The following is a 27412-nucleotide window of genomic DNA, read 5'->3' as shown; positions in this document are numbered from 1 at the left end:
GAATAGGGGCATTCAGGCATCGTGCAAAGTGAGATACCCTTTCCCCGACACTCACAGACACTGGCCTGAGATGCCACTGCTCTGCTTTAATGGGGGATGGATAGGAATGAAGGGGCGTGTCCTTCCTCCACCCCTCCTCGACGGTCCGTGTCCTCTGCCTGCGTCCCTGCCTGCTTTCGTTTCTGCTCCATGGCCGGAAATGGGGCCCAGCGCCCTGGCCGACCTCAGCAGACAGGCAGCTCCTCCCTGTGCAGGGGCCGCATGGGGCATGGCAGCATCCCTCGGTGCGTGACTGGTCCTCAGTTCCACCCAGACAGGTCTCAGGCTGGGAGCGCCGCCGTGTGGAGTCTGGGAGGGAGGTGAGGTTCAGCCAAGGCGCAGGGGTCCCCATCCCGCTGCCTGGCACGCCCAACCCCCCACCAGGCACACCTCTCCTGAATATCTCTCAGCCGCTGCTGCTGTGCCATCATCTCCTGCTTCTGTCGCTGCATGTGGCCCATGAGGGCCCACATGATGTGGCTCTGCTTGTCTGCATGGGCCTGTGGGGTCAGGACAGAAACCTCAGCTGGGGGCCTCCTCACCTCCTGTCCCTCGACCCCACCCAGACCCCCCTGCTCCCCACTGCATCTGTGTGACCCGGCAAGTCACTGCCACTCCTTGGCCTCAACTTCCCCACCTGTAAAATGGGGATGAAACAGGAGTCCCTTTGTGGGGTTGTTATGAGCATGGATTTTTAGAGGGCATAAAACAGTGCCTGGATACATCATGGGCACTCAAGAAATTCTCTAAATAGTATGCATTTATTGAGTAACTCCCATGTGCCACCCCATACTGAGGATTTTATCTGCACTGAGTCCCTGGCTCTGCTTTGAGAAATCAGTTGTCGCCCTTATTTGCAAATAGGGAAACTGAAGCATGGGAAGGGACATGGGTTTTGCCCAGAGACACACAGAGTAGAGGCCAGGGTGCTGGAAGGCTGACCTTTGGGGGGTCTCTGGGACAAAAGGTTCAGAAATGAGGTCTGGTTGTGAATCAGGGTCTTGACTCCCCCAGGGCTGGGAACCCCTTACCTTTAAGGCCTCAAATTCTTGGCGGGCATGGCCCAGCCAAGCGCCTCTCAGCTGGACTTCCATCCGCTTCATTTTCTTCCGCAGCACCTGCTGTCCTTGGGCCACTTCCCCCAGCGCCTGGGCTGTGGCTTCTGCCTGCAGCTTGAGACCATCCTCTGCCATCTGATCAATAGATAGTGGATGTCAGTAGGATGACCTAGTGGGACTGGCCTGATTTTAACACTGGAAATCCTGTATTCCAGGAACCCCCTCAGTCCTGGGAAAACCTGACAGTTGGTCACCCTAGGCATAACTCTCCCATAGACTCCTATCCACCCCACAACACCCCAACTGCAGCGTCTACCTGCATCTCCAGTAGGCTCGCACGTAGCTCCTGGGCTGCATCCTGGCCCTGGCTGACCTCCTGCCCCAGGAGCCCCAGCGCCTGGCCATAGAGGCTCAGGCTGCGCCCGGCCTCTGTCAGCTGTGCCTCGGTGGCCCTGTACACGCCGTTGAGAGCCTGGCTCAGCTGCAGGGCCCCGTGAAAGAGCAGGGTCAGCTCCTCCTGCTGTGCCGGCTCCGAGCCGCTCATGGGGGCCACCGGGGCAGGCTGGGCCACCATTGCCAGGGCGCACAGCAGACACAGCATGAGCATGGGCATGACTGGGGGGCTGGGGGTGTGGCCACAGCAACACTGCTGCTGCCTTTTATGCCTTAACACCTCCCTTAACCTCAGGTCAATCGTTAACTGGCCAGCCGGGCGCCCTGTGTTGTGCAAGGACCTGGCGGTGGCACTAAAGTTGCATCAGGCGAATGTCCAGCCGGGCCACGCTGGCATCACACTGGCTGGGGCTTGGGGCCAGGTGTGGGCTGGGGACGCTAGGAGAGAACAGGCCCAGGCCCCGCTGGGAGACCCTACGGCTCCTAGCCTCAGTTTCCCCTCCTGTGGATAGGCATGACAACAATAACGGCAATAACAGTGAAGCTTTTATGAGTTCCAGTGGTTTGCCCAGAGCTGTCCCACTGCTGTTATAGTAGCTGGTCTCATAATCCTCCCATGAGCCTGTGATGCTGGAGTTTTTGTTGGCCTGGTTAAGAGCTAAGGGAGCAGGTACAGATGGTGGAGGCTCTCCCAAGGCCGCACAGCCTGACTCCAGGACCTCCACGTACCCTGGCTCAGTGCTAACTGCCATTTGTCTCCCTGGATGACTGTGGGCAAGCGCCTCTGTTTCCCTGTGAAATGGAGTGTGATGTGAGTCCCTGCCCACAGGCTGCTGGTGAGAAATAAATGAGTCATTTCACGTCGGGTGCTTAGAACAGAGCCCAACGCACCCAGAGCCAGTCGGTGCCACATTAGTGTTTGGTGCAATTATTGACATTTTTGTAATTTAGCATCATTGGTATTACAAAGGCTCAGCTGGGGAGGCTTGATGCCCCCATTAGACAGATAGGGAAACTGAGGCCCAGGGGGCAGTTAGGGCTTGAATGGAGTTACCCTGGGGGAGGGAGACAGAACCCTGACCCCAGCCCAGCCCTTGCCTTCAACTCCAGCCTTGGTTGCCCCACCTGAGAGACACGCCATATAATTCTAGTGGCCTCTTCTGGGGGAAGGGGTGGTCAGGCTGCTGAGCTGGGTGATGGGCAGGTCAGCCTGCGCAGGGCTCAGGCCTGGTGCTGGTTGCCTGGGCTACCTTCTCGGAAGTCTGGCCCTCAGCACCCATCTGTCTCCTGCCCTCTGCCTCACTGTGTACCCTCAGTACCCCCGAAGTCCCTCTGTTCCCGCCGTCTGCCACACCGTTCCCCCGCCTGCGCTCTGAGGGTGCCCGTCTGTCCTCCATTCTCTGCCAGTCACATCTCCCGCCTGGTGCCCATACGTGTCCCTGACCCGGCTCTCAGTGCCCCAGTGGAGTGGCCACTGTCCCCCGGCTCTCTGTCCCTCTGACGTGGACATGCCCCTGCCCCCGCAGGAACCTGCTGTACGTGTACCCGCACAGCCTCAACTTCAGCAGCCGCCAGGGCTCCGTGCGCAACCTCACTGTGCGAGTGCAGTACATGGCGGGCGAGGACCCCAGCCAGGCCCTGCCGGTCAGTGGCTGGGCCCAGGGGGAGGCGGGCGGGGTGTCCCCCGCCGGCCCCTCATGCCCCTGCTCCCCCAGGTCATCTTTGGCAAGTCCAGCTGCAGTGAATTCACCCGCGAGGCCTTCACACCAGTGGTCTACCATAACAAGTATGTGGGGTCGGGGTGGGGGGACTGATGGGGGTACAGTGGGGCAGGAAGGGGCGCCAGGGTCGGGGGAGGGGTGCCGTCTCCTGGAGTGCTAATGCGGGAACCCAAGGCAGAGAGCAGGGACAGTGGGGCCCAGCAGCACTGGGGAAACATGTAGCAGACAGGGCGGGGCAGGCAAGGGGGAGCCCAGCCCCCAGCAGAACCCCCAGCCGGCCCTGCCAGGTCCCCTGAATTCTACGAGGAATTTAAGCTGCGTCTTCCGGCCTGTGTGACCGAGAACCACCACCTGCTCTTCACCTTCTACCACGTCAGCTGCCAGCCCCGGCCAGGCACAGCCCTGGAGACTCCTGTGGGCTTTACTGTGAGCTCCCCTCCACCACTGCCAGCCCACACCCCCATGCCCAGCCCTCCTGCCCCCTGTCCGGCCCCATACCTGACCCCCAGCCTCTCCCCAGTGGATCCCACTGCTGCAGCACGGCCGCCTGAGGACCGGCCCCTTCTGCCTCCCTGTGTCCGTGGATCAGCCCCCGCCCAGCTACTCCGTGCTCACACCGGACGTACGTGCTCTGGACTCCCTGCCAACTAGCACCCTGTCCCCCATCAGTGCTCCCAAGGCCCCCATTCGTGCCCTGCTTTCCTTCCCACCAACACCCCTGGGAGCCTTGTCCTCCATTAGGGCCTCCAGGGCCCCTGCCTGCCTCGTCACACCCACCCCCATTATTAATCCTGTGTGATCTGCTGCCCCCGTGCATGTCCCTCCCTGTCCCCGACTAGCCCTGCCTCGTTACTGCCCCCTCCCCTGCCTCTGCACTCAGTGTTCCATAGTGAGATTCCACTGCCTCTCCGCTGCAGCCCCCCACTTGCAGCCCTGCTTGCCTCTCTAATCACTGTCCCTAGAGCACCCCCTCCCCATGCGAATGTTCTGTCACCCTCCCACGTAGCCTTTAATTTGCACCCCAGGGACCTGGAGTCCTCCCATCATGCTATTTCCTGTTCATTCCCTCCAATAACAGTCACTCTGGGTTTCCATTCTCCCGTGAGCATCGCAGGCTTCCGGCCTGCCCGGTGGACCCCCGTAGCGCTCCCCTTCATCTGCCCCCATCTCTGGGTTGGGCGGGGCCCAGGGGCAGGGTGCCAGGTGGCTCCCCGGGGCGGGGCTGTGCTCAGGCCACAGTGTTGCAATGGCTGAGGCTGGTGGCCTGAGCCGTGGGGAGGGCCGGCCGGTGCCCACTTGGTGTGTCCCTCCCGCAGGTGGCGCTGCCGGGCATGCGCTGGGTGGATGGCCACAAGGGTGTGTTCAGCGTGGAACTCACGGCTGTGTCGTCTGTGCACCCCCAGGTAGGGGGTGGGGCCAGAGCCCAGGAGTCCGGCCCTGGGGTTGGGCAACAGTTTCCACTGACCAGGGAGGCCTGGCTTCGGGCCATTGGACACGACTTTGGTCAGCGGGGCCAGGCTCCAGGGAAGTTGCTGACTCAGGCAGGGGCAGCCGTGCCAGTGGCCGTCCTAGCTGGAGCTTTGGCCTTTGCATGGTCTCTCCTCCCCCCACCCGATTTGTCCCTTGTTATTTCTGTGATCACTCCCCATCTTTTCCTTTTCTTCTTGATCTACCGTCTTGTCCCTTTTCTCATGTATTTTCCCTTCACTGATCCCAAGCCTTGGTGTCCCAGCCTCCTCAGCCTCGCACTCGATCCCCTGGGCCCTTTCTGGACTGAGGGCCCTGGCCTCGCCCTGCTCACCCCTGGTCTCCCACCAGGACCCCTACCTGGACAAATTCTTCACCCTGGTGCACGTCCTGGAGGAAGGGGCCTTTCCATTCCGGCTCAAGGATGCCGTGCTGAGCGAGAGCACCGTGGAACAGGAGCTGCGGGCCAGCCTGGTGGCCCTGCGACTCGCCAGCCCTGAACCCCTTGTCGCCTTCTCCCACCACGTACTGGACAAGCTCGTACGCCTGGTCGTGCGGCCCCCGATCATCGGCGGCCAGATCGGTGCGTGGGCACAGCCTCATACCTTAGTTTCCCCATCTGGAGAATGGGCCTTGGGTCCCCTGGTCCTGGGTGACCTCCCATAGCCCATTTATCTCTCTGGTCTCAGTTTTCCAATCTGAAAAATGGCCCCTCAGTCCCCTAGTCCCCTGACTTTTTGATGGCCACGTGAGCCCCTTGGACCCTGAAGTCTCTTCCCTGGGGAAGTAGGAAGCCCTGGGACCTGGAACTTGACCTCTTTTCTGCCCAGCAGTAAACCTGGGTCGTGTAGCCTTTGAAGCAATGGCTCATGTAGTCAGCCTCGTCCACCGGAGCCTGGAGGCTGCCCAGGATGCCCGTGGTCACTGCCCACTGCTGGCTGCCTATGTCTACTACGCCTTCCGACTGCCTGGCACGGAGCCCAGCCTCCCAGGCGGTGAGTGTTGGTGGGAGACCCTGGGGCACGGGAAATACCTGGGAGCAGAGCATCCCAAGCAAAGGGAAGGGCATGTGCAAAGGTCCTGAGGCTACACAGGCTTTGGTTGATTTGGGCAATTTACTGGAGAGAGAGAGAGAGAGAGAGAGAGAGAACTTTTTGCCCCAGCCCCAGGGGTGTGGTCTTTGTAAACTTGAGTGGCATGTGATTCAGCCAGTCAGCAAGCAGGGACTCAAGCAGAGCTGTCTGGGTTTGAATCTCAGTTCTGCCTACAAGCTCTGTGACTCTGGGCCAGTGACTTGACCTCTCTGGGCCTGTTTTCCCATCTATAAAACGATGATAATAATAGTGCCTCTCACAGGGGTGCTAGTAGTAGTCAATGGCATAGTAATCCATGCAAAATGCTTGGCACACAGAGCGCTCAATAAAGTTGGATTTTTTTTCACTTGCTAAATAATTAACGATCAGCACTAAGACTTATAACGTGCCAGGCACCGTTCTCAGTGTTTTTGATTCTCCCCAAAATTGCTGTGAGGCAGAGCCATTACCACACCCATTTTACAGGTGAAGAACCTAGAGGTTCAGAGAAAGAAAGTGACTTCGCCAAAGGCAGCTGACTGGTAAGGGGCAGGGGGTCATGAGGGCAGGTGGGCAGGGGGCTGAGCATATTCCTTCTATCATCAGGGGCCCCTCCAGTGACGCTGCAGCCTGCCACGCTGGCCCATGGCCCTGGCCGCCCCGCAAGCCTCTACCTGGCCCGCTCTAAGAGTATCAGCAGCAGCAACCCTGACCTGGCCGTGGCCCCTGGCTCCGTGGATGACGAGGTCTCCCGCATCCTGGCCAGCAAGGTAGGGCAAGGGGCCCCTGCTCTCTCCAGCCTCAGTGGTCATGGCTGCCAGGTGGGCAGGTGAAAGATCTCAGTATTGACAGAGGATAGGAAAGACAGCCAACAGCATGGATGAAGACTTGACCCTGGGTTATTCCCTGGCGGTCCAGTGGTTAGGACTCCAAGCTCTCACTGCCAAGGGTGTGGGTTCCATCCCTGGTCAGGGAACTAAGATCCTGCAAGCCACACAGACTGGCCAAAAAAAAATAGACTTGACCCTGGACATTAGGGTTGGGCCCTGGCTGTCACAGGTTGGGAGCTGTGACTCGGACTCTTAGGCTGACCCAAGGACAGGTGACTGGATCTTGAAAAAAGAGCACCATGTACATAGCGCAGTGGTGCATTTCCACGTGTACCCTATGCATGTACGTACACGGGGCACGTATATGCACGCACCCCATGCACATGGGAACGCGGGTGCATGTACTCATGCGTTCCATGCACAGACGTATGCGGGAGGCATATACGTGTGCACCCCATGCGCATTTGCGCACACACACATATTCCAGGGTTGCGTGTGGGTGTCCACGTGGGCACACGTGTGGCCCAGGACAGTGAGCACGCTTGGTGTTTCACGCTGGTTTCCCTGCCCTCTGCCCATAGATGCTACCACTTATCCGTGTATCTCCAGGGTATCGACCGCTCACACTCCTGGGTGAATTCTGCTTATGCTCCAGGAGGCAGCAAGGCGGTGCTGCGACGGGCACCCCCTTATTGTGGGGCCGACCCCAGACAGGTGCCCTCCCTGCCTGCCCCTGCACGTGTGTCACCCCACCTCAGCATGAGCTCCTCCCACCTTCCTGGCTGGGGCTGACTAACCTAGGGGGGCTGCCTGGAGGAGGCAGCGGGACCCCCCCCCCCCGCCTTTGTTTGGGGCTGTGAGGGGATGTTGTAGGCAACACAGGGTCATCTTAACCAGCCTTTTGCTGCCACACAGACCACAGCCTCAGGCAGAGACAGAAGGGGCAGGGTGGTATGCAAATAGCATGCAAATGATGTGCACATTTAGCCACTCTAACCTCACTGTCCCGCATGGCCTGTTTCTCTCCCTTTAATCCACTCTGTTCGGGAGACTCTCAACTGTCCCCTTGACACAGCAGCCTGAATGATGCCCAGGGGATGGAACTGAACCTCTGGGCTCCCCAACCCCGTTTCAGGCAGAGCGACCCCTGTGGGCAGCTTCCTTTGCTTTGCCCCTTCCTGGGACCTGGTGTGGGGAGGGGCTTTGCCATCAGACCCTGGATCGGGATCAAGTCCTGGTTCTGCTGTGGGCTCCTCCTGCGCCCCAGGTTCTGAATTTTCAGAAGTGAAGACTTGCTATTCAGTGCAGCGGTCCGAGCCTGGGAGGGAGTTAGGGCATCACAGGCAAGATTTTGTTGGGGAGATAGATCCTCAACCCAGCTTCATCCCTGAGTTACTGGCTAGTCGGGGAGATAGACACCCATCAAACAAACACATGAATATATAAGTGCAGGGGGTGAAAATACCTGAAAGGAAACGAACTGAAACAGGCCACCAGCCTCCCTCTGGGTGGTCTGGGGAGCCTCTCCCGGGAGGTGACATTTTTGCTGGTACCTGAAGGGTAAGATAGAGCCAGCCAGTGAAGGGTGGGTGTTCCAGATGGAGGGGAAGGCATATGCAGAGGTTGGAACCAAGCTCAGAGGCCCCTGGGCACCAAGGACTGGATTCCCTGCATACCTGGCCCCAGGCCATGTTCCAGCTCTGTACCTGTCACCTAGGCAACCTGCACCGCATGGCAGCCAGGGAACTGTTCACAGCACGAGCAGGGGGGCTTTTCGACAGTCTTCTAAGATTTGCTGGGAGTCTGGGTTCATGGGCCTTTCCAGTCCCCCCATGTTTTTAACAGGTCTCCCCACCAGTGCCCTCAGATCTCTGGGGTGTCAGCTGGGCCTGAAAGAGCACATAAGAGGTGACAAGGTGGCAGGAGGGCAGGCATTCCAGGCAGGAGGCGGCAGTGAGGCTGGCCTTTGCAGTAGATGGCCCATCTGATGCGGGCTGAGGAGCCCAGGGCGTGTGGCTGGGACTGTGGGAGCTGGGGGGGCCCCCACGGCCAAGGCAAGGACCTGGGCAGTTTCCAGGGCCGGTCCAGCTCCGTCACTGGGCCTCCTCTCCCTGTCAGCGGCCTCACCTGACCAGCAAAGGAGGCGGGGAGAGTGGAGCTTGAGCACCTCATGCCCATTTCACAGATGGGGACACTGAGGCCTGGCAAGGCCCCAAGCAAGGCTGGAGCGGGGCCAGGCCTGGAAACTGGGGCTCTCTTGGCTGCTCCCACTGCCTCTCATCACCATCTCACCTCCTCTGTCCTTATCTTTCTTTTTCTTGTTTCTCCTCCTCCATCCTCCCTTTAATCCCTTTTGTCTATACTCTACACCCCTGTCTACACTTTTCCTCCTCCACCCTGGTGCCCTCCGCCTCCTCTGTCCATCCCTGGACTCACGGACTCACACACACTCTCCGTCCTCGTCCCCACTTGACTCACCTCCTCTGACCACGTTCTCTTCTCCGTCTACACTGATTTTACCCTCCCCACCTCCACTCCTCCCATGTCTTTTCTCTTATCTTTGTCTGCTGGGTCCTGCTCCATCTGATGGGTTCCTGTCCACATTCTTGCCTGTTCCGTTCACCCTGCTTGTCCCCTCCTTGTCCCCTGTCTTGCTTCTTCTTGTCTCTTCCATCACATTCTTACCCTCTCCATCCGCTCCCACACACTTCTGTCTTTATTAACACGGCTCTCCCCATCCACGTCCCCGCTGTCTGTCCACACGGCCATGTCTTTCCTCCATCCACGCCGACTGTCCCTCTCCTCTATCCATATCGCCTGCACCCACTCTGACCCCCCTCGCCATCCCATCCCCTCGTCATCCCATCATAGGCCATCGACCGCAGCTCTAGCCGAACCTCTTCCTACCTCGAGGGCTCCTCCTCAACCCCACCAGCCACCCAGCCGAGACCCACTGTGCAGAAGGTAGTGGGAGGCAGGGGGTGGGTGACTCCATTTTGGGGTCCAGAGCTCCCTTGCCCTCGAGCCCAGCAGGGTCTGGAGAGCCCGGGGAAAGGGCACATTGACTCCTTCTGGCCCCTTTCCTCCTGCATGGCCTCTCGCTGCTCTAATCCCGAGCCCTCCAGCTGCATCCTCCCCTGTCACGCCCTCCAGACGGGGGTACGGGGTGGGCTCCTCTGCTCTCTGTGATCCCTGCCCCTGCCCCCAGCTGCTTCACGAGGAGCTGGCCCTGCAGTGGGTGGTCAGCGGCAGTGCCGTGCGTGAGGCTGTCCTGCAGCATGCCTGGTTCTTCTTCCAGCTCATGGTGAGACACCCTCCTCCCCGCCCAAGAACAAGGGGCCCCCAGGGGAGACTCTCCTTGGGGAGAGAAGCCCCCTGAGATTGTACCTAAGCCCCCTGAGAAGTAGCCCCAAGAGACCCGCACGTAGAGAGAGATAAGAGATACCTAAGGGAATCTCTCCCTGGAGAGGCGCCCTGAAAGTTACCTGAAACGCCTTCCACAGTGAGAAGGATCCCCACTACCCACCTTCCCTATAAGACCATTGAGAGACCCCCAACTAGCAAGGAGGCCTCCCCTGCAAGAGAGAGAAGGAAACTGTTGGGATGAGACTTGAGACATCCCCCAAACTCTTCAAGAGGTGCCTTGAACTATTCCTCCTGACTACAGCCGTCCCCCCTCAATCTGGTGGGCCTTCAAGCCCCACCCTCCTACCTACAGTCAGACGTTGACCCTTGGAGACCTGCTCTAGCCCCACCCATACTCTCTCAGCCTCCCACCCCTCTGCCTAGCACCCACTCAAGGCCCCGCCCATGTCCTTCTCAAGCCCCACCCACAACCTGCAAAGTCCCACCCACAGTTCTTGGGCCCTCCCCACAGCTATCAGGCCCCACTCTCACCCCATAACTACAGGGCTCAAGCCACATCCAGGATCCCTCATGCCCACCTTTAGCCCACTTCAAGCCACCACTCACAGCCCACCAATCTGCTCCCTTCTGGCAGGCGGCTTCCACCCACAGCCCCTCAAGACCCAGCCCCCACCCTCTTGCCCCACCCCCAGGTGAAAAGCATGGCGCTGCACCTGCTTCTGGGCCAGAAGCTGGACACACCCCGCAAGCTTCGCTTCCCTGGGCGCTTCCTGGATGACATTGCTGCCCTGGTGGGCTCTGTGGGCCTGGAGGTCATCACCCGTGTCCACAAGGTAAGGGGGAGGGGCCTCCATGGAGGGAGAGTGGGGCAGGGGTGCTTAGGGAGGACATAGAGCCAGCCACATGAGGCATCAGTCCTGTCCAGTGCCTCCTGGCTACAAGACCACAAATCCCATTTGCTGAATCAGTCTGTTCACGCAACATCTATTTCTTAAGCACAGCCCTGTGCTGGGAACTAGAGACACAGCAGTGAACAAAACAGACCCAGTTCCTTACCCTCACGGAGCTGACTTTTAGGGGAAGACTTGAAGGACGTGAGGGAACAATCTATGTGATATCTGGGGGAAGAGCATTCCAGTCGGGGGGAACAGCAAGTGCAAAGGCCCTGAGGCAGGACCGTGCCACTGTCAGAGGAGCAGTGAGGAGGTGAGTGGCTGGGGTGAAGTGAACAAAGTGGAGAGTGGGAGTTGGTGAAGGCAGAGAGGTGACAGGGCAGATGCATTAGCCCTTAGCACAGTATCAGTATACAGTAAGTACTCAGTAAATGGATGTTGATGTTCCGAGACCTTGATGGTTATCCAGGCCCTGGACCATTAATTCCAGTGCTCACAGAAGCTGGGCAGACAGTGATAATAGTAATAAAATTATGCATTTATTGAGCACTTACTGTGTACTTAAATACTTTATTTTTATTTTTAAAATTTATTTGTTTTTATTTGTTTATTTTTGGCTGCACCGGGTCTCCATTGCTGTGCACGGGCTTTCTCTAGCTGTGGCGAGCGGGGGCTACTCTTTATTGCGGTGCACGGGCTTCTCATTGCAGTGTCTTCTCTTGTTGCGGAGCACGGGCTCTAGGCACGCAGGCTTCAGTAGTTGGGGCATGCAGGCTCAGTAGTTGTGGTGCACGGGCTTAGTTGCTCCGCGGCATGTAGGATCTTCCCGGACCAGGCCTCAAACCCATGTCCCCTGCATTGGCAGGTGGATTCTTAACACTGTGCCACCAGGGAAGCCCCTACCTAAATACTTCAGATGGATCACATTAAACTCTCGCAACAACTCCATGAAGTTAGGAGTATTGTTTCCTCCATTATACTGTTGGAGAAACGGAGGCAAAGAATGACTGAGTAACAACTTGATACCATATAAGTGGGAATGGGCAGAATGGGGATTTGAACCCTCACCACCAGCTTCTGTTGGGGGAGTGGGGCTTATGGTGGACCAGAGGGCATGTGGCCAGAATGTCTGATTTTTAAAGAGAGAGGGGACTTCGGATTTGATGGGAATTTTCCAGATTTTTGAAATGCTGGTTGGCCCAAGCTGGCCCTTATGCAATCCCCCACGACCTCTGGGCTGGTCTCAAAGGTTTTAACCTTGTTTCACTAGAGCCTCCCCAAGGGCTGAGTTCCCGGAGGCTGATCCAGATTATGAGGAAACCCTCCTCAAAAGGGCTGCAGGAAGGGGCTTCCCTGGTGCCGTAATGGTTGAGAATCTGCCTGCGGGGGACACGGGTTCGAGCCCTGGTCTGGGAGGATCCCACATGCCGCGGAGCAACTAGGCCCGTGAGCCACAACTACTGAGCCTGCGCGTCTGGAGCCTGTGCTCCGCAACAAGAAAGGCCGCGACAGTGAGAGGCCCGCGCACCGCGATGAAGAGTGGCCCCCGCTTGCCACAACTAGAGAAAGCCCTCGCACAGAAACAAAGACCCAACACAGCAAAAATAAATAAATTAATTAATAAACTCCTAACCCCAACATCTTCTTTAAAAAAAAAAAAAAAAAAGGACTGCAGGGAAGAACAATGCCCTTGAGAAGCACCTTCGTCACAGTGCTGGGGGGGTATCAGTGACGGGCCACAGCGGTTTCATTCCTTCACTTGACATTTATGGAGCACCAACTGTATCAGGCTCCACGCACAAGCCTCTGCCCCACTTGAGGACTCAGAGCTTAGGTGGATTTTGTATTTTGTTTCTTTGGGTTACAGGGAACTGCGGGCCACCGAGGCTAACTTGTGAGGCCAAGAGTAGCTCCCGAAAGCAGGAGGGCAGCTGGGCCTTGAGGCCATGGGAGCCTCCTTCCTTGTCGTTCCTCACACTTGCCAGGCGCTTCCTGCTCCAGGGCCTTTGCACTTACTGTTCCCTCTCTTCAGAACGCCTTTCTCCCCTGGGCTCTTGCTCACCCTTCAGGCTTCTCTTGAAATAGCACCCTGTTAGTTGTCTTTGAAACACATAGAGCTATCTGGAATACTCTTATCCCCCATCTCCCCCCCCCCCCATGAGACTGAGAGCTGGACAATCAGCAGGGACCATGTCTATTTTTTTCACAAGACTTGGTACATAGTAGATGCTTGTTAAATGATTTCTTAGGGTTTATCAGTTAGGGCAAAGGTTAATTTGCTTGAACATCATCACAAATGGTTTAAATGTGACCAAAGTTTATTTCTGAGCATAGGTGGGCTACGGGGGTGCTCCACGGTGTGGGCCTGGCCATCTCAGTTCATCATGGTACCTGCCACATCAGGCATTACAGGCTCTGGAAACCAGAGGACCTGCCCCTTCTGTTTAAGTGGCTACATCATTCCTCTCAAATCCCATTGGCCAAAATGTGGTCACATGATTGTTCTCAGCTGCATGGGAGGCTGGGAAATGTAGTCCCTCCCCAGCTCTGAACTCTGAAAAAGTGTCCCAATACCTGTGAGAGGATATGGTAGGGGGTCAGCAGCCAGTCTCTGCCATCTGTGTTGTGTTACTCAAATGTGGTGAGAGAATAAAAAAGAGTGTCCTCAACAGAGCCGGGTGGAGGGTAGACACTAACTGTGGGGAAGGGAAGGGCTAGTCAGAGGGAGGAGGACAACCAGGAAGCCTGGGAGTCCGGAGCCTAGAGACAAGGGCGTGTCGAGGAGACCCAAGGGTTTCGGGCAGTGACACGGCTCTTAGGGGTCACTGGTGGCCTTGGCAAGAGCCAGGCCAAGGGCAGGGATGGAGGCTTGATGGGGTGGGTGGGCATGGGCTGACAGGCCCTGTTCCCCCAGGACGTGGAGCTGGCCGAGCACCTCAACGCCAGCCTGGCCTTCTTCCTCAGTGATCTGCTGTCCCTGGTGGACCGCGGCTTTGTCTTCAGCCTGGTCCGGGCTCACTACAAGCAGGTAAGGGTGGGCGTGGTGGGAATGGCTCACCTGCAGAGACGTGGTGGGAACAACACACCTGCGGGGATGCGGTGGGGACGGCATACCTGTGGGGGACTTGGAGGGGACAGCACACCTGCGGGGACATGGCAGGGGGTGGTGTGGATTGGTGGGCAGAGCAGCATAGTGTCACCCGCTGAACCCTCCCCCGCAGGTGGCCACACGGCTGCAGTCGGCTCCCAACCCGGCGGTGCTGCTGACCCTGCGCATGGACTTCACCCGCATCCTATGCGGCCACGAGCACTACGTGACCCTCAACCTCCCTTGCTGCCCCCTGTCGCCCCCGGCCTCACCCTCGCCCTCCGTATCTTCCACCACCTCGCAGGTGGGCTGGCCTCACATCTGCTTCCTCTTCTTTACCTATGACCTCTTACCTTTCAGCCCTTCTTGTGTGGTTCCCTCATCTCTGTCCATTTTGCAATAGGCCACTGCCCAGGGGACTGACCCCTTACCTCTGACCCTTCACCTCTGACCCTGCATTCTCAGCAGTTTCCTGGGAGGACCAGCTTCTGATTTCTCACCCCTAAATCCTAACTCCCAGACTGGCGTTCCATCTGCCATTTCTCAAATCTCTTACTTTGGACCCTGTGCCCTGTCATCTCACAGATGAGTTAACCCTAACCTCTCACCTCTGACCCTTGGCCCTTGGTCCCTTGCTTTGTCCCCCTCTCCAGAGCTCCACCTTTTCCAGCCAGGCCCCAGACCCCAAGGTGATCAGCATGTTCGAGCTGAGTGGGTCGTTCCGGCAGCAGCACTTCCTGGCTGGGCTCCTGCTGACGGAACTGGCCCTGGCCCTGGAACCTGAGGCCGAGGGGTGAGCACAGGCCCTGCCTGGCCGTGGGGCGGGAGGAAGGTCCAGGAGCCACACCCACTCTGTCCTGAGCACCTCCCTACCCCACAGGGCGTCCCTGCTGCACAAGAAGGCCATCAGTGCTGTCCACAGCCTGCTCTGTGGTCATGATGCTGACCCCCGCTACGCCGAGGCCACTGTGAAGGCCCGGGTGGCCGAGCTATACCTGCCACTGCTGTCACTGGCGCGGGACACACTGCCACGGCTGCATGACTTTGCTGGTCAGCAGGGCAAGGAGGGGTGGGGTCCCACAATCTGGGGGCCTGATTGATCCCACAAGGCTCAGATCGGGAAAGGTGGGCGAGCATGTTAGGAGTAAAAACATGGGTGTTAGGATCAGAGGAGTGGGTTCAAGTCCTGCTGTGGGGCCCCAAGAAAGCCATTAACCTCTCTGAGCCTCAGATTTATCACCTGTAAAATGGAGACAGTGGTAGCACCAACTACTTCCTAGGATTATGTGAAAATCTGAGGACGTGTAGTACTGGGATATTGTCAGCGTGCAATAAATGGGAGATGAATCATCTTCTAGAAAGAGGTGTGAGGAGGGAAAGGTGGGGAACATCAGTTGGAGCCCTGTGTTCGTTCATTTATATGCACTTTGATTGGCACCACTGATGGACAAGTGTGTTCAGTGGTTGGAAACACAGACCTGGGATTGGTGGGTTGATCCCCTTCGTCATTCGGGGGAAACTCTCAGTTGTTATCTCTTGAATTTTTTTTTCTGCCTCGTTTTCTCTCTTCTCTCCTCCTGAGACTCCAACTACACGTATGTTAGACCTTTATGATCATGTTACAAGTGTCTGCTGTGCTCTGTTCTGGTTTTCATTCTGTTTGCTCCCTGTGCTTGAGTTGGGAAACTTTCTATTCACATGTGTTTGAGCTCACTACTTCTGTCTTCTGCTGTGTCTGGTCTTGTATTAATTCCCTCCATTGAGTTCTGAATTTCAAATTTTATATTTTCCAGTTGTAAATTTTGATTTTGTTGGTTGTTGTAGATTCTAGTTCTCTGCTGAAATTCTCCATTTTTTTAACCCATGTTTGTGCATCTTTTTTATTTTTTGTTTTAAAGTTTTGCTCACTTCAACATTTGATCATTTCTGTGCCTGCTTCTATTGTCTTTTCTCCCTTATCAGTCACCTTTTCCTGCCTCTTCACATCTTCTGATTTTGTATTGTATTTTGGACATTGCATGTAAAAGGAACATCAGGACTGAAGCAATGTCTTCTTTTCCCAGTGAGCACTCCCCTTTCTCTCTCTTAGGCAGCTAGGATAAGGGGCTGATCACCTCAATCCAGTCAGGAATTCAGCTAGGTTAAACTGGGCTGGAGCTTTAGTAAAACTCAGTTGACTTTGACCTTTTATTTCAAGACTCTCTGGAGTGAAACCTGTTCTGTATTTGTTGGCAGCAACTCTCTCTCTCTGATGAGACTGTGTTTTTTTGAGAGGGGGGAGTGGAGAGAGTACTCTTTTAAAATCAGAGATTTTTTTTTTCTTTTTTTTTTTTGGCTGTGTTGTGTCTTTGTTGCTGTGCACGGGCTTTCTGAAGTTGCAGTGAGCGGGGGCCACTCTTCGTTGCGGTGCACGGGCTTCTTATTGCAGCGGCTTCTCTTGTTGCGGAGCACAGGCTTTAGGCGTGTAGGCTTCAGTAGTTATGGCATGTGGGCTCTAGAGCACAGGCTCAGTAGTTGTGGCGTACAGGCTTAGTGGCTCCGTGGCATGTGGGAATCTTCCTGGACCAGGGACTGAACCTGTGTCCCCTGCATTGGCAGGTGGATTCTTAACCACTGTGCCACCGGGGAAGTCCAAGATCAGAGATTTTGGAACCAGACTGTTTAGATTAAAATCCTAGCTCTACCATTTACCTACTGTGTGACCCCAGGAAAGTAACTTAACCTCTCTGTGCCTCAGTTTCTTCTTCCACAGAGTAAGGGTGATAAAAGGACTTATCTCATAGGGTTGTTTTGAAGAGTAAGAGTTAATATTGTTAAAGTGCTTAGAACAGTACCTGACACAGGAAATGCTATGTAAGCGCCAGTTGGTGCTATAATAATAGCAGCAGCATTTATTATTGTGGTTGTCACCATTGCCATCATCATCATCGTCGTCATCTCTGCAACGACTGCTCCTGTGCACCAGGCCACGTTCTAAGTGTTGAGTTTAGAGTGGCCAGAGCAGATATAGTCCAGGCCTTTGTGGATCTTAGAAACAGCTGCATGATGCATGTATCTAATTACAAGTACAATAAGTGAGCTCTGGGAGTCAATAACTAGAGACTCCACCCTGGTCTGGGGGGTGGAATCAGGGAAGGCTTCCCTGAGGAGGTGACCTGTGAGCTGAAATTTGAGACAGAGACAGCACTTAACCACGGTCTCATTCTTTTCTCGCCCCAGAGGGTCCAGGTCAGCGGTCAAGACTGGCCTCTATGCTCGACTCAGACACAGAAGGGGAAGGGGACATGGGAGGCACCATCAACCCCTCAGTGGCCATGGCCATCGCTGGTGGCCCCCTGGCCCCTGGCTCCCGGGCCAGCATCTCCCAGGGCCCAGCGACAGTGAGTACCAGCCTTGTCCCCAGAGACCCCATCCAACATTTGATTGTTTTTGTGCCTGCATCTAATGTCTTTTCTCCCTTATCAATCACATCTTCCTGCCTCTTCACATGTCTTGTGATTTTTTTATTGTATTTTGGACATTGTGTGTCCAATAACCTGGTAATGAAATTTATGCAATGAAGTATCAATTGGCCAGTTCTCATCTTAATATGGAGAAAAATGAAAGTCACCTCTCTCCCTTCTGAGTGCCCTGTCCCCTCTCTGTCCCCAGGCTGCTCGCTCAGGCTGTGCCCTCTCTGCCGAGTCTAGCCGGACCTTGCTGGTGTGTGTGCTGTGGGTCTTGAAGAATGCTGAGCCAGCCCTGCTGCAGCGCTGGGCTGCGGACCTGGCCCTCCCTCAGCTGGGTCGTCTCTTGGACTTGCTGTACCTCTGTCTGGCTGCCTTTGAATACAAGGTTCGAGGGGTGGGCAGGGGACTGGGGTATAGGAGGCAGAAGAAGCAGGACCAGGTTAGCCCACAGAAAAGAGCAGAGTCAACCTCGAACTTATTCTCTGTTCTTGCAGGGGAAAAAGGCCTTTGAACGTATCAACAGTCTCACGTTCAAGAAATCACTGGACATGAAGGCCCGGCTGGAGGAAGCTATCTTGGGCACCATCGGAGCCCGACAGGAGATGGTGCGACGGAGCCGTGGTGAGAGGGAGATGTACCCCATGCACGTCCCTTACCCGGTGCCTCCCAGCCTTTGTACCAGGGGCCCCAAGGCGGGGACCATCTCTGCCTCTGTTTGGCTTACTTTTCCCAAAAAGAAGTCGACGCGTTATCCCCGTACACGTGGGTGTCTATGTTCCCTGTTCACGTCTAACTGCATCCACTCCGCAAGCATCCACGTCACCCAGTGTCCTCACAGGGATCCCATGTGTGTGGGATCCATTCTCATGGTCACGTGTGTCTTTCTGTTTTTGCACATCTGTGAACATGGACCTGTGTGTCTCAGAGAGGAGCCCATTTGGGAACCAGGAGAATGTACGCTGGCGGAAGAGCGTCACACACTGGAGACAAACCTCGGACCGTGTGGACAAGTGGGTGTGGGCAGGAAGTAGTTTGCTGGGGTTAGACCAATGTCCAGAGAACTGGCGCCCCCCCCGCCCAGGGCAGCCGAGGGAGGGGAAAGACCTCAGCCGTGGGGTGAAGTCTGGCCCTGAGAGGCCCCCTCAATCCCTCCTGTCCCCTCCAGGACCAAGGATGAAATGGAACACGAGGCCTTGGTGGACGGGAACCTGGCAACTGAGGCAAGCCTGGTGGTTCTGGATACACTGGAGATCATCGTGCAGGTAGGGCTTGATCCAGCACCTCCCTCACCTCTGTCCCCACCACAGGGCCTTGTGATCTCTGACTCCAGAATCCTTCTCCTTCCCTGACTCCATAACCACCCCAGTCTCTAACAGCTGGATTTCTGGCCCCCCAGACGGTGATGCTGTCAGAGGCCCGGGAGAGTATCTTGGGCGCGGTACTGAAGGTTGTGTTGTACAGTCTGGGCAGTGCCCAGAGTGCCCTCTTCTTGCAGCACGGCCTGGCCACACAGCGGGCCCTGGTATCCAAGGTGAGTACCTCTGACAGCCACGCTTCTTAAGAGTAACAGTTGGGCTTCCCTGGTGGCGCAGTGGTTGAGAGTCCGCCTGCCGATGCTGGGGAGACGGGTTCGTGCCCCAGTCCGGGAAGATCCCACATGCCGCGGAGCGGCTAGGCCCGTGAGCCATGGCCGCTGAGCCTGCGCGTCCGGAGACTGTGCTCCACAACGGGAGAGGCCACAGCAGTGAGAGGCCCTCGTACCGCAAAAAAAAAAAAAAGAAAAAAAAAAGAGTAACAGTCACAACCCATTCATTGAGCAACTGCTGCGTGCTCAGCAGCCCCATGAGGCAGGCAGACACCCCTTAGCTACAGTTTGCAGAGGAGGGAACCGAGGATCAGAGTGGCAGAGTTACTCACCCGGAGTCACACAGTAAGGGCTTAAACCCAGCTCTGACACCAAAACCTGCTGGGCTTGGCCAGAGAAGGCAGAACACAGACCGACGCTTCTGCCCACGTCCCCATCGGGGACCTTCTGAGCCAGAACGGGGAGGGGCTGACTGGTGTCTGTCCCGCCCTGGGGGCCAGTTCCCAGAGCTGCTGTTTGAGGAGGACACAGAGCTGTGTGCCGACCTCTGCTTGAGGCTCCTGCGACACTGCGGCAGCCGCATCAGCGCCATCCGTACGCACGCCAGCGCCTCCCTCTACCTCCTCATGCGCCAGAATTTCGAGATTGGCAACGTAAGTGGGGGTGTGGCGGTGGGGGTGATCTACGGCTCTGGGGAGGGCGGCCGACTAGGGGTCTTGACGCGGTAGACGCACGGCAGGAGGGGAGAGGGGTGAAGTCAGTGGGTCGAGCAGGCTCTGGTGTGAGGGTCCAAGGTCCACAGTCAGGCATGCTCTTCTTCCCCGGCCCACCCAGAATTTTGCCCGCGTGAAGATGCAAGTGACCATGTCGCTTTCGTCCCTGGTGGGGACAACGCAGAACTTCAGCGAAGAGCACCTGCGACGTTCACTCAAGACCATCCTCACCTATGCCGAGGAGGATGTGGGGCTGCGGGACAGCACCTTTGCTGAGCAGGTGACCCCGCCGGACCCCCGCCCCACCTTCCGCAGCCAGGGTCTTTGCCCTGCCATGCTTGACCCCTGACCCCACCACCTCGGCTCCGTCACTCTTGGCCATTCCCCCGCTCCAGGTCCAGGACCTGATGTTCAACTTGCACATGATCCTGACTGACACGGTGAAGATGAAGGAGCATCAGGAGGACCCGGAAATGCTCATTGACCTCATGTACAGGTGAGGAGGGCCGGTTGGAACCTTCAGCCATTCACAGACAGGCGAGGGGAGAGGAGGTGGTGAGAGGGACAGGTGGGGAGGGAGCAGGTGAGCGTACAGGTAATAAGAGAGACAAGTAAGGATGGACAAGTGAAGAGGGACCAGGAGAGGAGACACGTGAAGATGACCAAGTGAGAGGGCAGACAGGTGAGGGGCCAGGTGAGCAGACAGGTGAGGGCAGGTAAATGAGCAAGTAAAAATGGTGCCGGATGAACATACAGATGAGGATGACAGAGGAGCACAAGAATAAGTGAGGGGGACAGGTGGGAGAGACAGGTGAGGTGCTAACCCATGAAGGGGTGACAGATTAGGGGAACAAGTGATTTGGAGGAGAGTGAAGGGTATTTAGTAAGAAACTGGGGAGTGGGAGATGGGGGCCCGGGTGATGGAGACAGGGAAGGCAGGGGGCATACAGAAGGGATGGGCCTGGGCAGACCCAGAGTGACACTTGTGGGGGTAATGAAGAGATGGACAGGTAAGGAGTGGGATAAGTTAGGAGACAGGTGAATGGGGTAAAGGTGAGGAGATTGGCTGGGGCAGATGGGTGGGGTCACAGGTGAAGGGGATGGACAAGTGAGGGGTGAGCAGGGGGGCAAGGTGAGTCTCCATCCTCCTCACATCCCCCCTCACCTGGGTTCTAGGATTGCCCGGGGCTACCAGGGCTCCCCAGACCTGCGGCTGACATGGCTGCAGAACATGGCGGGGAAGCACGCGGAGCTGGGCAACCACGCGGAGGCTGCGCAGTGCATGGTTCACGCGGCCGCCCTGGTGGCCGAGTACCTCGCTCTGCTGGAGGACAGCCGCCACCTGCCTGTGGGCTGTGTTTCCTTCCAGGTGAGCGGCAGGGATGGGGAGATGGGGGGTGGGGTAGTGGCGGGCAGGGGGTGGCACATGTGGGCCGAGGACCAGGCTCTGATGCCACCTCCCACCCCAGAACATCTCGTCCAACGTGCTGGAGGAGTCCGCCATCTCTGACGACATCCTGTCGCCTGATGAGGAGGGCTTCTGTTCCGGGAAGCACTTCACGGAGCTGGGGCTGGTGGGGCTGCTGGAACAGGCGGCCGCCTACTTCACCATGGTGAGGCCTGGGGCTGGGGCGGCATCATGCATCTGCTCATGGGCCCAATACCCGCTCCCAGAGACTCAAGGTGAAGCTGCTGCCCGGACCCTTTCTGGGCAGGGAATTTGTGGAGAAGGATTGGGATCCCTCAGAGGCCCCGTTACCTGCCTTTTTCCCCATAAAACCCTTGACACGTGGTCTGGATATAATAAGCCTTGAATACATTCAGTTACCATTTTAAATTCTTTTTTTTTTTTTTGTGCCACACCCTGTGGCTTGCAGGATCTTAGTTCCCCGACTAAGGGGACTGAACCCAGGCCCCCCTGCAGTGAGAATGTGGAGTCCTAACCACTGGACCACTAGGGAATTCCCTAAAATTCTTTTTTGTTATAAAAAATTTCAAGAACACATAAAAGAAAGTTGTATCCCCACCACCCCCCATATCCAGCACTCAAATTCAGTGACCACCTATATTTACCATCCTGTTTCAGTTCTCTGCATCAAGCCTTCTTTTTTTTTTTCCTTTTTTTCTAGAGGTTTTTTTTTTTTTATTATTGTTGTTTTTATTATTATGATCACTTTGCTGGAGTCTCAGAGACACAGGCCTTGGGAGTAAGCCAGACGGTAGACACAGATCTCTAACAGTCAGCAAATAGCTCAGGATACCTGCCGTGTGCCAGGCTCGATGCTGGCCCTGACTGGGGGCCAGCGGTACTCAGGAGCGGCCATTACCATGTGCCGGGAGGCAGTTGGGTGTGGAGGTTTTAGACACCATGCCAGAAGGGCCGACCTTCAGGTCCTGGCCCTGGGGAGCCCCTCCACGTCTCTGAAGTTCAGTTTCCCCTCTGAGGAATAGAAAAAGATGATGACTCCTCCCACCAATGAAGGAACATGGGTAGAGTGTACATGTACACAGCACCGGGTCCATAGTAAGCATGGTGGAGACCACAGAGGATGTTTGTAGGGGCTGAGTGGAAAGACTGGTACCCCATCTGGGGCAGGTGTGGTCAGGGTGGGCTTCCTGGAGGAAGTGATGGAAGATGGCGCCCTGGAGGGTGGGTAGGAGCATGGAAGGAGGGTTGTTCCAGGCAGGAGAGAAGATCAGGGCTGGTGCTGGAAATCCTGATGTTCCACCCCCAGGGTGGGCTCTACGAGGCAGTGAATGAGGTCTACAAGACCCTCATCCCCATCCTGGAAGCCCACCGCGACTACAAGAAGCTGGCTGCTGTGCACGGCAAACTGCAGGAGGCCTTCACCAAGATCATGCACCAGGTGGGCCCAGGATGCCCTCTCAGACCCTGCCCTCAGCCCCAGCCCCTGGCCCCTGCTGAGCTCAGCTGACCTTGACCCTTCTGTCCCCACCCACAGAGTTCCGGCTGGGAGGTGAGTGGCCACCTGCCTCTGGTCAACAGTGGTCAGGGACCACCAGGGGGCGCTGGAGGAGCACAGCTGCCTGGCCGCGGGGGCTCAGCGGGCGATGACGCACCCCACTACTTCCCCCCGGAGCCCCCCTCCCTGCCCCAGATCTCCAGGGCAGCCTGTGACTCACCCAGCTGGGAGCTCTCCAGAGACACCCCTCCCTCAGGCAGGGCCAGCTTGGTCACTGCCCGGAAGGGGGGGCCTCCAACTTCCTCTGTCTCTGTTTCTTTTTCTCTCTCTTTGTGTCTCTTGGTCTCTTTCCGTCCATCTCTCCCTGTCTCTGCCTCTCTCCTTGATCACTCTCTCTGTGTGTCTCTCTCAGTTTCTGTCTCTCCCTGTCTCCCCAGCTTCCCCCAGGATCTCTGCTCATTGCCATTTAATGTCCCCCCTCTCCCGCCTCTCCCCTAGTTGGGTCTATTTTTAGGCATCTCCTAGTTTGGGGAGAATTTTCTGGCCAAAGATGGCAGGAACCCAGAACCAAGGGGGGAGGACTGGGTGGGAGCTGGGCGGGGCGGGCAAGTCCTCTCCCTCCCCGGATCTCCTGTCTCTGCCCATGGAATAGTTCTCATGGGGTAGCATAACCAGGACTCTGGGGGTTGGGGGCTGTGACCTCTGACCTCACCCATGACTTTGTCTCTCTGCCCCCTGCTCCCCACCTCCATCTCCTGGTGCCCATCTCACCCTGCCTGGATCTGCCTTGGTGAGTGAACATGGAGCCACCCCCATCCTTCCCGGTAAAAAGTAGCCTACCTGGAGGGAGGGGGTCCTTCTTGGCAAACTTAGATCTGGGAGGGGAGGGGATGCACTGGAACAAGGGAACCAGAGCCTCTGTCCCAGAGCAAGAAACGGCCACGCCTTCCCTCAGTCACTCACGCATATGAGCACCTACTGTATACCCAGACCTATAGGCATTGAGGACCTAGTTATGAGCAATAGAGCCCCAGTTCTCATTTCATATTGAGACCCAGACTCTGAAGAACTGCATGGGTCATGAGGGAGAATCAGAAACTAGGGGTTTGTGTTAAATGAGAATAAAGATTTGTGGGAGGTAGGAGACAGGCTGGGGAAAAAGAGTGAGGGTGTGGGCAATTGGCAGTCATGTGGGTCCATGCCCCTGCCTGTGCCTGTGATGTGATGTTCTTAGGGTGTCCGGGGTCCTCCGCCCATGCCCACCTCTTCTGCACGTGGGGCCTGAGGACCCATGTGTCTCTGGTGTAGGGGGACCTCCAGCAGGGCCTCCTGGGCAACAACAGCTTTCCCACAGCCCCAGCGTGTGTTCGGGACATATTTCCGCGTGGGCTTCTACGGTGCCCGCTTCGGTGACCTAGATGAACAGGAGTTCGTGTACAAGGAGCCATCCATCACGAAGCTGGCCGAGATCTCACACCGGCTGGAGGCACGTCCTGGCGGTGGGGGGGTGGACAGGGCACTGGGCTGCCCTGGGGCAGGGTGCCCTGGGACAGGGCACTGGGGCTGCAGCTGTGCAGCTGTGAGTCAGCCCCGTGTTCTCAGGAGTTCTACACGGAGAGATTTGGGGAGGACGTGGTCCAGATCATCAAAGATTCTAACCCTGTGGACAAGACCAAGCTGGACCCCCAGAAGGTGAGGACTCCTTACTATCCCCCCAGGGACCCCAAAATCCTATATTCAGGGAGACTCCAAGTACTGTAATCCTGTGGCCCCTCAAATCCTATATCTCTGGGAAACTCCAAAGCTTATCTCCCTCGGGGACCCCACGTCCTATTCCTCGTGGAATTCCCAAACATCCAAAGGAGATATAGGGAGACCTGGGAACCCCAGATCCAAAGCCCCCAGACCCAAGGAGGCCCAAATCCCCTTTCTCCAGGGATGGGGCCCCTGCGGGAGGCCAGCAAGCCCCAGGTGTGTGTTTTGGGGCTGAGAGCCTCACCCCTGAGCCCCGTGCCCCAGGCCTACATCCAGATCACGTACGTGGAGCCGCACTTCGACACCTATGAGCTCAAGGACCGGGTGACCTACTTCGACCGCAACTACGGGCTGCGAACCTTCCTGTTCTGCACGCCCTTCACGCCGGACGGGCGCGCACACGGAGAGCTGCCCGAGCAGCACAAGCGCAAGACGCTGCTCAGCACAGACCACGCCTTCCCCTACATCAAGACACGAATCCGCGTGTGCCACCGGGAGGAGGTGGGCGGGGCCCAGGCCTGGGGGAGGCCCAGGGAGGGGAGGTGCAGAGACCCCAAAACCAAGGGAGGCCAGGGGCCCCCAAACTCCAACCTCCAGACCCCAATCTGCAGACTCAACCCCCTACTTCCAGACCTTGCTGACCCAAGGCTGGACGAGAACCAGACCAGAGTTATCAGAACCAGACAAAGGCAGCTGAACCTTGACCCCCACCCTGCCAGACCCAAGCAGGCAGGAGCCCCAGACCTGGTTCCTTGCAGCCTCTTGTACCCCTGTCCACCCCCAGCTGGGGTCCAAGCTGCCGTGTGCTGGGTTGGGTCAGCACATCCTCAGGCCCCGACGTGTGCCTGCTCACCTCCACCCCGCAGACAGTGCTGATGCCAGTAGAGGTGGCCATTGAGGACATGCAGAAGAAGACTCGGGAGCTGGCCTTCGCCACCGAGCAGGACCCGCCTGATGCCAAAATGCTACAGATGGTGCTGCAGGGCTCCGTGGGGCCCACTGTAAACCAGGCACGGTCGGTGGGGTATGCAGGCTGCCTGAGGCCCCCGGGGGCCGTGCAGACATCGTCACAAGCCCCTGTCACCCCACAGGGTCCACTGGAGGTGGCCCAGGTGTTTTTGGCTGAGATCCCGCAAGACCCTAAGCTCTTCAGACATCACAACAAGCTGCGGCTCTGTTTCAAGGACTTCTGCAAGAAGTAGGCCTGAGCGCCCCAGGCGCAGTCCCTCTGACCCCCGCATCGTGGCTCTCTGCCCACCTGACTCCCCGGCACAGCCTGTCTATCAACCTGAGCCCCCATTGTAGCCTCTCTGATTTCCATGAAGTCATATCCACCTGCCGGAGCCCCATCATAGGCTCCTCTGCATGCCTGACCCCAGCTCGCGAACTCCCCGCCTCTGGTCTTGCTTTGTCTTCTGAGTGTCAGCCCCTGAGCATCTCCCGCCATCTGGTCCTCCCTTAGGTGCGAGGATGCGCTGCGGAAGAACAAAGCCCTGATTGGGCCAGACCAGAAGGAGTACCACCGGGAGCTGGAGCGCAACTACTCCCGCCTGCGGGAGGCTCTGCAGCCTCTGCTCACCCAGCGCCTGCCTCAGCTGCTGGCGCCAAACACAGCCGGCTTCAGGTGCCTGACCCAGGCCTCCCACCCTAGAGAGGGAGAGAGGGGGCAGGCAAAGCCAGGCAGAGCGTGGGGGCCGTCATACACGTGCACATCAACACGGGTGCTCAGGGCTTTGCACAGTCATGTGACTACTCAGACACGTACACATATTCAAGCTCAGGGCAACCGTTTCTGATCATTTCCCAGGTGTGTGACTTCATTTTTCTGAGCCTCAGTTTCCACATCTGTAAAATGGGTGTGATTCACATCTCCAGTGGTGGATTCTAAGAGAGAATTTCTGATTCCATGGTCAGATCAGAACCACTGTAAAAAAAAGGAGCCAGGAAGACCATAGAAGACCTCCTTGGAGGAGGAGGGTGGAGGAAGAGGGGGAGGGGAAGGAGGCTGGGGAGCATTATGGAGTTGGGGGCCCTGTGGCCATGTTGATCCACTTCACTCCTCCCCCAGGAACTCCTTGAACAGAGCAAGTTTCCGGAAGGCTGACCTCTGAGCCCACAGGGCCTGAAGCCACACCCAGAGGAACCAGCACCCTGGACTCAGCTGTCTGTGCCTTCCTGACAGTCTCCCCCACTGCCCACTCAGCCATGGGGTGACCACATCGCACATGGGTTTGGGCCCTCTGTCCCTCTGTTCTCGTCTGTGTGCACTGATGCCTCTTACCTTTTCTAATTTAAAATGGTTTTTATAAACAGCCTGTGTGGTGTGGTCCCTGGGAGCTGGGTCCCATGTGCACCCTCTACCTGCACACCCTGATTGTTGATGCACAGACACTGAGAACCAGTTGGGTGCCAGGGACACAGCAGTGACAACGGATGCAAATTTCTTGTAGAGCTGACATTCTAGTGGGGAAGGCAACACACAAAGGACAATGTCATATGTGTGCAGGGGGAATAATAGTAACATGTATTAAACTCTCGTTAAGTGCCCAGCCCTGTATAATTGGCTCCCGCAAAGACACTGCCCCGTTTATGGGCCTTTCTGCCTGAGGCACCTCTATTAGGCCCCTGCCTCGTGGTTATAGAATCATCTTAACACCACTATCAGGCAGGCAGCATTCTTAGCCCCATTTTACAGATGGGGAGACTGAGGCAGCAAGTAAAGGCTTGGTGGAGTTAGGATTGGAGCCCAGGTCTGGCTGGCCATGGAACCCAGGCCTTAGCTACGGTCTGTGCAGCCTCGCGCTGACCCAGCCCTCCCTTCCCGCCCCGTGGTGGTCACGCCACCGTGTACCAGGCCTGTGCTGGGCGGCTTCCATCCCTGAGCCGGCGGGGGGTGGGGTGACCTCCCGCAGACGCCGCCGCCACCACCGCCCTCCCTCCAGGAGCTGGATCCCGGCCAGCCCCGCCTTCTCCCGCCCCCCGCAGCGGCCCAGCGGCAGCTGTCGGGGGTAGGATAGCGGTGGTGGGACCCTGCCCCGAGGACAGGAAGACGGGGCGA

At 57.1% G+C, this 27412-nt stretch overlaps 2 protein-coding genes across 18 annotated transcripts in view; one reads left to right on the top strand and one right to left on the bottom strand.

Moving 5' to 3' along the window:
• Positions 1-26666, top strand: part of DOCK6 (dedicator of cytokinesis 6) — a 42590-nt gene extending 15924 nt beyond the window's left edge. For 2 of the 16 annotated variants that reach the window (XM_029216425.1, XM_029216422.1), the window contains exons 15-50: positions 3017-3134; positions 3206-3276; positions 3499-3637; positions 3732-3833; positions 4528-4614; positions 5030-5261; positions 5509-5673; positions 6358-6521; positions 7191-7295; positions 9453-9545; positions 9790-9885; positions 10640-10780; positions 13755-13868; positions 14062-14232; positions 14582-14721; positions 14809-14978; positions 17148-17308; positions 17580-17762; positions 17872-17998; positions 18303-18387; positions 18543-18639; positions 18774-18908; positions 19463-19615; positions 19797-19955; positions 20071-20171; positions 20852-21044; positions 21145-21288; positions 22411-22542; positions 22639-22653; positions 23960-24085; positions 24202-24291; positions 24619-24855; positions 25221-25364; positions 25446-25552; positions 25817-25978; positions 26423-26663. In XM_029216425.1, the coding sequence (XP_029072258.1) occupies positions 3017-3134; positions 3206-3276; positions 3499-3637; positions 3732-3833; positions 4528-4614; positions 5030-5261; positions 5509-5673; positions 6358-6521; positions 7191-7295; positions 9453-9545; positions 9790-9885; positions 10640-10780; positions 13755-13868; positions 14062-14232; positions 14582-14721; positions 14809-14978; positions 17148-17308; positions 17580-17762; positions 17872-17998; positions 18303-18387; positions 18543-18639; positions 18774-18908; positions 19463-19615; positions 19797-19955; positions 20071-20171; positions 20852-21044; positions 21145-21288; positions 22411-22542; positions 22639-22653; positions 23960-24085; positions 24202-24291; positions 24619-24855; positions 25221-25364; positions 25446-25552; positions 25817-25978; positions 26423-26465 (4702 nt within the window). In that variant the 3' untranslated portion in view covers positions 26466-26663. Of the gene's footprint in view, positions 1-3016; positions 3135-3205; positions 3277-3498; positions 3638-3731; positions 3834-4527; positions 4615-5029; positions 5262-5508; positions 5674-6237; positions 6522-7162; positions 7296-9452; positions 9693-9789; positions 9886-10639; positions 10781-13754; positions 13869-14061; positions 14233-14581; positions 14722-14808; positions 14979-17147; positions 17309-17579; positions 17763-17871; positions 17999-18302; positions 18388-18542; positions 18640-18773; positions 18909-19462; positions 19616-19796; positions 19956-20070; positions 20172-20851; positions 21045-21144; positions 21289-22410; positions 22543-22638; positions 22654-23919; positions 24086-24201; positions 24292-24618; positions 24856-25220; positions 25365-25445; positions 25553-25816; positions 25979-26422 lie in introns of those variants that run through there. The other 14 variants (XM_029216424.1, XM_029216421.1, XM_029216434.1 and 11 more) reach the window with 13 other exon arrangements.
• ANGPTL8 (angiopoietin like 8) lies at positions 72-2990 on the bottom strand. Of its 2 annotated transcripts, XM_029216435.1 has the most exons (4): positions 1414-2973; positions 1071-1232; positions 430-539; positions 72-348 (listed from the first exon to the last, which is right to left on the bottom strand). In XM_029216435.1, exons 1-4 carry the CDS (start codon positions 1708-1710, stop codon positions 321-323), a joined length of 597 nt encoding a protein of 198 aa, XP_029072268.1. In that variant the 5' UTR covers positions 1711-2973; the 3' UTR covers positions 72-320. The 2 variants fall into 2 exon arrangements, 1 of the variants encoding a protein (XP_029072268.1); XR_003792636.1 differs by having other exon boundaries at positions 185-348; positions 430-1232; positions 1414-2990.
• Positions 26667-27412: the final 746 nt, after the last annotated feature.

Source organism: Monodon monoceros, unplaced genomic scaffold (assembly GCF_005190385.1).
Source record: "Monodon monoceros isolate NGI ecotype Baffin Bay Population unplaced genomic scaffold, NGI_Narwhal_1 Super_Scaffold_12, whole genome shotgun sequence".
In the NCBI taxonomy this organism is placed as follows: Eukaryota; Metazoa; Chordata; class Mammalia; order Artiodactyla; family Monodontidae; genus Monodon; species Monodon monoceros.
Note: the sequence above shows the minus strand (reverse complement) of the source record. Positions and strands in the feature narration are given on the sequence as shown.

Bases quoted from the DNA above. Each gene is read 5' to 3' on its own strand.
- ANGPTL8 (XM_029216435.1), bottom strand. From the start codon at position 1,710: ATGCCCATGCTCATGCTGTGTCTGCTGTGCGCCCTGGCAATGGTGGCC. The intron at 540-1,070 runs GTAAGGGGTTCC...CTGACCCCACAG, and splicing joins AAGAATTTGAGGCCTTAAAG to GCCCATGCAGACAAGCAGAG. The intron at 349-429 runs GTGTGCCTGGTG...CCTCCCTCCCAG, and splicing joins CTGAGAGATATTCAGGAGAG to ACTCCACACGGCGGCGCTCC.